This window comes from Lampris incognitus, chromosome 7 (genome assembly GCF_029633865.1).
Source record: "Lampris incognitus isolate fLamInc1 chromosome 7, fLamInc1.hap2, whole genome shotgun sequence".
Classification (NCBI taxonomy): domain Eukaryota; kingdom Metazoa; phylum Chordata; class Actinopteri; order Lampriformes; family Lampridae; genus Lampris; species Lampris incognitus.
The window spans coordinates 25,451,053-25,458,975 of record NC_079217.1 but is presented as its reverse complement, the minus strand read 5'-3'; the positions used below and the strand labels follow the sequence as shown (position 1 = coordinate 25,458,975).

The 7,923-nt window shown below is 42.2% G+C and overlaps 1 protein-coding gene across 1 annotated transcript in view; it reads right to left on the bottom strand.

Annotated features, from left to right (window-relative positions):
- Positions 1-668: 668 nt before the first annotated feature.
- Positions 669-7,923, bottom strand: part of hepacama (hepatic and glial cell adhesion molecule a) — a 10,183-nt gene continuing 2,928 nt past the window's right edge. Inside the window, exons 2-7 of the mRNA XM_056282830.1 lie at positions 6,272-6,619; positions 5,626-5,907; positions 1,864-1,954; positions 1,509-1,576; positions 1,245-1,315; positions 669-1,070 (exon numbers count right to left, since the gene is read on the bottom strand). Coding sequence (XP_056138805.1) covers positions 669-1,070; positions 1,245-1,315; positions 1,509-1,576; positions 1,864-1,954; positions 5,626-5,907; positions 6,272-6,619 — 1,262 coding nt within the window. The remainder of the gene's footprint in view (positions 1,071-1,244; positions 1,316-1,508; positions 1,577-1,863; positions 1,955-5,625; positions 5,908-6,271; positions 6,620-7,923) is intronic.

Below are 7,923 nucleotides of genomic sequence, written 5' to 3'. Positions count from 1 at the left end.
CATGATGACAATGGTCCTAATGATGACGATAAGGCAATATGAGGGTTGTAAGAATAAATGACACAAATTAATGACATACCAAAATATGTTTTTTCCCCCCTTGTTTATTACTTGGGTTTGAGGCTGTACAATGCCCTAACATGCAATAGAAATATACTCGACTGACTTGTTAAGAAAAAAAGAACAAAAACTGATTAATTATAACCCCCCCCCAAACCCCCCCCCCAAAAAACCAAACAATATCGAACAAACAAAAGAAATCATATTCATTTACATATGTACAGGCACTTATGATATCAAATGTTCTTAAGTAACTATCGGAGAGCAAAATATATAATACAGGGCCTGGGGTTGTTCACTGTATGAGTATGACATACACAGATGGTGAAGATACTGTTGAAAATGAAAGACATTATTTTTCACAACAGAAGTAATGCACATGGATATGCTACTGTAATGACCAACGATGGTGTATGAAGACAGAGTTATTGTGAGAGTTGGCCCTTGGCTATCTATCTGAAAGCCAGGTCAAACAACTTCTATCTACTGCAGACGGCTCAAATCCAACACATTCATGCCAGAACGTAACAGAATAAAACAAAAAGACCAGCCCGCTCTACACGAGTATTTCTTCATATAGAATAGGCATGAGAATAACACCATGCTGTCTAGGAATACTGGGAAACATTGGCTCGGGGCATTGTTGGAGAGGGAGAGTCAGTCTGGTCACATGTCTCTGGACTTTCCGCTGCTTCGCCCGGCCGTTGGCTGGTCGGGATTGCTGCAGTGGGACGTAACTTTTTCACAGGGCTGAAGACATGAGGAGACGAGCCAGGAGAGTGGGTAGGGGAATGGACAGGGCGCAGGGGAGGGCATGGGGGCCGCTGAGGAAGTGGGTGTGCCAGAGGAGAGGGCAGTGGACTACGGTGGTAAATGCGTGGGGCAGACCAAATGGGTCTGTCAGATGTCTTGGAGGATAGAGGATGGGAGGGGATGTAGGTTGCAAAGCTCCCCGTCTCTGATTGGTTGACGGCATTACCTGAACATTCTTCCAAACGCTCCAGAGTTTCCTGGAACAGGAAGCCGGTCAACACGTTAACATCCAAGACAGCTCTGTCTGGATCAAGAAGCATATCTCTGAAATTTATGCTCATAACTGAGACATAAGACATTTTGCATTTCTGGGACTTGCCAAAGTAGCATTGATAGATGGCAAATTAAACTTTTGCAACTGAATCACTTACATCTTCATTGAGAACATAGAGAGGCATGGGACTTCTGCGACCAAGTGTGGTTGGTTTAGGTACAACATCAACTGCAAATTAAGACATTTTTTTGAGTATGTACTGGTTAATATTCTACTGACAAGTATGTAAGTTGAGAAGTGATTACTTTAAATGTTTCCTGAAGTGCATATGATGTTCACAAAAGCTGAATAGATACTGCAAACTATTCAAGTTTTATACAACATAGCTCATTAGACTACTAACGCCGTTTATATTTCCTACCATCATGGCCATTTTCACTTTGGTCCATGTAGACAGGAGGCCCTTGGGGGACAGACTGATGCTTCATTCTACAGGAGACAAGCAAACACTTGTTAACAAAAAAACCAAAAAACAAACAAAACAGCAATCATGTTCCAAACCGGTGGCTGTTAAAAATGACACAACACTGTTGTGCGATACATTTCTGTTAATGTGACAGAGAATGCACATCAGAAGGTAGTGGGAGCGTGGAATGGCATAGCTTACTGACATTCTTCCATGTGCTGCGCAATATCAAAGCCAGAGGAGGAGAGAATAAGCAAGAGAAGGAGAGACATATAAAAGAGTGAATAGAAAGAGATTGATCTGCTTTTACTTGGAAGGTTTCCAGCAGGCACACACAGTCACCAGGGTGATGAGGAGGAATATGCCCCCAGTGGACAGGATGATGTATAGCGAGCTTCTTCCTAAACCACAGAGAGAGAGAGAGAGAGAGAGAGAGAGAGAGAGAGAGAGAGAGAGAGAGAGAGACTGACTTTTAAAATAACTTTTATTTACATCACAGTATAAAAATCCTCCATTCCCATCATGTCAACATTAAACTGGTAAGCTAAAAATACAAAATCTCAGGCATCATTACTGTGGCTCAGTCAAATTACACACACACACACACACACACACACACACACACACACACACACACACACACACACACACACACACACACACACACACACGACCATAATAAATTAAAAATTAAGATTAAGTGACCCATCTTCACTTAGTGAACATAAAGCCTGTCTTAACCCCAACAGAGCCCTGAAAAAGTCCAGATTACTAGTCAGGGTGTAGAAAGCGGGCTCTATCCTCAGACGAGCCGCCACCAAACTGTTCATGCCCTGCACCACATCCCACCCATTCCTGCAGTACCCTAAATAAGCCAATCTAGGGCAAGAGACCACTAAATGTTCTAACATTTCTTTTTGTGTGCAGAAAGGACATCCCTCCCCCAGTGCTTGGATCCAGGTGAGCTCTGTGTCTGTTCATAGCTATTGCTCCATGTATGATCCTCCACTGGAGGTCAGCCACCCGTTTCTCAACAGGAGGCTTATACAGGACCCTCCACCTGCCTTTGGGGGTACAGTCTGAAGCAAAAACCTCAGTCCACCTCGACTCCTTGACCTCAGCCAGAGAGGGAAGGTTGAGTACCTTCACACGGCTGTAGTAAAGCTGCTTCTTCCCACAAGAGTGAGAGAGAGAGAGAGAGAGAGAGAGAGAGAGAGAGAGAGAGAGAGAGAGAGAGAGAGAGAGAGAGAGAGAGAGAGAGAGCGAGAGAGAGCGAGAGAGCGAAAACTTGGAAAACTGGAGAAGTACAAGCTTCTCAAAACCAGCAGGAAAAATGCAGCTGCTTTCTCACAAGCTCATTAAATATCTGTCACTTGGGGAACATGAGCTCTCTGGACCTTGGTCCACCACATACACGTTACGTCTGCTTCAAACAACTCTTCAGTATTACATAAGTACAACCTCTTCCAACGCTTTCCCTGTCTTCTCCATGAGGATACCCAGCAGAAGATCAAAACACAAAGTGCGGCTTCAAGGACACAGATGCGCTGCTTTGAGGACGTCTTCCATGCGCAACACAAATATGTTAAAAGGGAGAAGAGCCAGCATATAAAGTGTGTTAAAGACACCTCAAAGCGATATATGATGCTGCAGGACGCTTAAGAAACGTTTGATGATTTTGTACCCTATGCCAAGTCGGTTCATTGTGTTGGCATCAACAGGGTGTTGTGAAGTAGCATGTTTAGGGCAGTTGTTTTGAGACTTGGAGTTTCTGACCGTGTTGCTGAGCATGCTGAGGGAATACAAGAGGTGTTAGAAGGATAGTCCTGTTGGCCCGTCTTCATGCTCGATGTCACAGTCCAGCAATAACAAACTGAGGATTACTGAGCTCCACTGAAACAAAGGATCCACTCCACCTGCCTTCTTTATCCTGCCCCCATCCGTACATTAGACTGAATGCTATCTCTCTCTCTCTCTCTATCTCTCCCTCTAAATATAGATTTACAAATTAACAAGCAGACATTCTCACATGAGATGTCAATTATTTGAGTATTTATTGAACACTGTAGGGTTTTGCATGTCTGTCTTCCAGACACCGCAGCAGCTACTCCGTGTTTAGCTGCCTGTGAAACAACGAGTTTGGCGTTACCGACCTGAAATTAACTGATCACCATTCGGTTAAAGAGTGTAACGAAAATGTGATCTCTGTGAAGTTTATTGTGGGTGCAACAGAAGTGCAATTGTGTAAGTACAAGGTTAAAGTGCAACCTGCCTGTCTTTCCTTGTGTCCTCCCCAGTGTGTTCGGGCAAACATGTCCTCAGGTGTCCGAACACATATGTAATGGTTCCAGGAGGGACTACAGGATGAGATAGCGTGGGAGGAATTGTATGTGGGTTTTTAGGTGTTAAGTTGTGGTTTTAGGTTTTTCTGTCCATCCATCCATCCATCCATTATCTAAACTGCTTATCCTGCTCTCAGGGTCACGGGGATGTTGGAGCCTATTCCAGCAGTCATTGGGTGGCAGGCGGGGAGACACCCTGGACAGGCTGCCAGGCCATCACACACACACACACACACACACACACACACACACACACACACACACACACATACCTAGGGACAATTTAGTACGGCCAGTTCACCTGACCTACATGTCTTTGGACTGTGGGAGGAAACCGGAGCACCAGGAGGAAACCCACGCAGACACGGGGAGAACATGCAAACTCCACACATAGGACGATCTGGGATGACCCCCAAGGTTGGACTACCCCGGGGCTCGAACCCAGGACCTTCTTGCTGTGAGGCGACCACGCTAACCACTGTGCCACCATGCCGCCAGGTTTATACTGTATTGATGTAAATTAATTAATTATGTTTGGTGTTGTAATAAATATTTATTGTATATTTAAAACATGGAGTAATGTTACATAGTTAAATAGCCATTTTGTAAAATAGAAACATCCCTGTTGTGGCAGCAGTAATTAAGGCTTATTTGTAGCGGAGTATATAAACTGCCTGTTTTCCCACTCTGTCTCGGCTGCAGGTGGAAGACACACATGCTCCACAGCCATCCCATGTTTTGTTTGTATGTGTAAATTGTGATTTTTATGGGGTGAATAGATCACCAAATGGTTAGTCTGCACCATACTTCTACTATCTATCTATCTATCTATCTATCTATCTATCTATCTATCTATCTATCTATCTATCTATCTATCTATCTATCTATCTATCTATCTATCTATCTATCTATCTATCTATCTATCTATCTATCTATCTATCTATCTATCTATCTATCTATCTATCTATCTATCTATCTATCTATCTATCTATCTATCTATCTATCTATCTATCTATCTATCTATCTATCTATCTATCTATCTATCTATCTATCTATCTATCTATCTATCTATCTATCTATCTATCTATCTATCTATCTATCTATCTATCTATCTATCTATCTATCTATCTATCTGTCTATCTATCTATCTATCTATCTATCTATCTATCTATCTATCTATCTATCTAATCAACCCCTTTAACCTCCAGCCTGGATTTGGTCTGGTTGTAAACAACATTGTTGGGCAGGCATGCATACCTTCCTATGAAGGCATGTCCACCTACCTCATGTATATAAAGTGACCTGTTAACAGATTTATTCCAGCATCTTAGCACTCTGCACCATTGCACTATTGTCTTCTTGTAACAACGCCATTGTTATTTTTTTCCTTTTTATAATATACTATTTATATATATCTATATCTGTACACAGTAGTTAAATGTTTGTTTACCCTGATGTCTTTATTTTAGCTGTATTTCTATTCTGTGTAAGTACACAGAGAGCAACAGAGGAACCAGAGTCAAATCCCTTGTAAGTGTAGGCTTACACATACTTGGCCAAAAGAAACTCCTTCTGATTCTCATTCTATAGTTTTGCACCAGGTAATGAATGCTTTGGAAGAACCAGCCACTGAAGGTTTATGCCTGTGTTCACAATGAGCTCAGACACATTCATCACAACCAAATGCGTTTTCACAATATTATGCTATATGATTACATAGCACCACCTACTGTAGACAGTGAGTTTGACGGGTATGCTCTTCATGTTGCTGATGGGGTTCTCCACCGTGCAGCAGTAGATGTCGTCATCTGACATCAGCACCCGTGAGATGGTCAATACCTTTTGGTCATGTGACAACAGCATTCGTGAGTCGTTGGCCAACACCTTGCCTCCCTTTAGCCAACTATAGATGGGCTTGGTGCCATTGTCATGAGAACAATGAAGGTGAAAATACTCGCTGTACTCCAGGACGGAGGAGGCCATCATCTGGACATAAGGTTTGGACACAGGAACTGTGAAGGACAGCACACAAACATGACCTATAAAGAGGCTGAAAGATTGAAATGTAAAATTTTTCTTTTCCAAACTATGTAATGTAGTCCTATAATTATAACTGTTATCCTTATTCCCTGTCTTAGTGAAGACTGATTTTGAAATGCTCTCTAGCTTGAAATCTTATTTTAACTTGAGTTGCATTAATTAACAACAAAACTACATTATTTTAACACGAAACTTTTACACTGCTGATTTATTTATATAAATGCATATTTAGTAGCCTGTTCAGTTTGGAAATCTCGTTTTGAATAAAAATGGCTTTTCTGTGTCTAACTGTGCTTGGAAAACTAGCCCGTCTCAGTAATTAGCTGCTTGGTCTACCATCCACACTGAGTTCAATATAGTGCTCTCCGGTGAAGGTATCATCAGTGATGGAGATCTCCACTTCGTACGCCCCTTCATCTGCCAGCTGCAGGTTGTGGAGTAGCAGTGAGCCATTCTCAAACACCAGTGCCCGGTTGCGGTACTCGGGCCTCAGGTTGCCTATGATGCTGGTTCCTACGGACTGCACCACGGTGATGGGCTTTTCTCTGTCTCTCTTCAGCTGCCACTTGATGACAGGCTGGTCTGAGCTGCTGCTGGAGTAGCTGACAGACAGCAGGGCCTCTCCGCCCATCTTGCCTCTCACCAGCTGTGTTAGACTGGTCACATTTACACCCAACACATCACCTGGAGATACATGGCAAACAGACTCATCAGACAGAGGTGTAGCAAAGCTATGAAAAAAAAAGACAACAGAAGAATGCAGAAGGGTTGTGCTCATGCACCATTCAGAATTAAATTGAGCATGCCCCTTAAATTTCAGTTCAATTCTTGAATTTGAATTAGAATTTGAACTGAGGTGACAAACAAGGTATAGAATTTCAATTTAAGTTCGAATTAAAGGAAATAGAATTGAAATTCAATGAAAGTCAAAGAAATTCATATACATACTTTACGAATAGCTTCTAGCTATAAGACCTCTTGTCTAAATAAGATTTGTACATGTTGTAAAAACAACTTGCGAATGCTTTTCAAGCATTAGATTCGCTCAACAAATTTCTTCAAACAACAAATATCTAAAACACCATGGATATAACAAGTCATTATACTGAATTCCTTTTAACTTTCATTCTATGGAGCATGATTGAAGAACACTTCATTTCCCAGAATGATTTACTTTACCCAAAAGTCTTCAAAATGGGGTCATGTAATTTTTGAAGATCTTTTGACAATTAAATGTAAAAAAGTTGAACAATCATCTGTGGAGTGGAATAAATGACATGACAAAAGTTGTTGATTGTTGAGTAATACGGCTGACATGAAAAGCAACATTGCTCACAAAGAAATAAACAGGAATAATTTGAAATAAATGATGTAATTGCTTATATTTTGCATCAAAATATATTTGATTGTGTGACTAAGTGGAATTCCTTTTAATTGCAAGGAATTGAATTCTTCTTCCTGTCATTTACATTCAGACTGAATCTCATGGGACGTCATTCATGAATTGAATGACGTCCAATTCTTACATTCTGAAATTTGCAAAACCTTGGTATGTTTATAAGGCTGTTTATGAAGGGCGGGGAGACAGGGTTAAACTGTAAAGGGCGGGCGTCCAGGTGGTGTAACGGTCTATTCCGTTGCCTACCAACACGGAGATCGCCGGTTTGAATCCCTGTGTTACCTCCAGTTTGGTCGGGCGTCCATACAGACACAATTAGCCGTGTCTTCAGGAGTCTTCAAATGGGATGTGGGTATGTGTCGTGGTCGCTGCACTAGCACCTCCTCTGGTCGGTCGGGGCATGTAGTTTGGTGGGAGGTGGAACTGGGGGGGAATAGCGTGATCCTCCCACATGCTACGTCCCCCTGGCGAAACTCCTCACTGTCAGGTGAAAAGAAGCGCTGGCGACTCCACAAATATTGGAGGAGGCATTTGGAAGTTTGCAGCCCTCCCCAGATTGGCTGGGTAGGTGGAGCAGCGACCACAACGG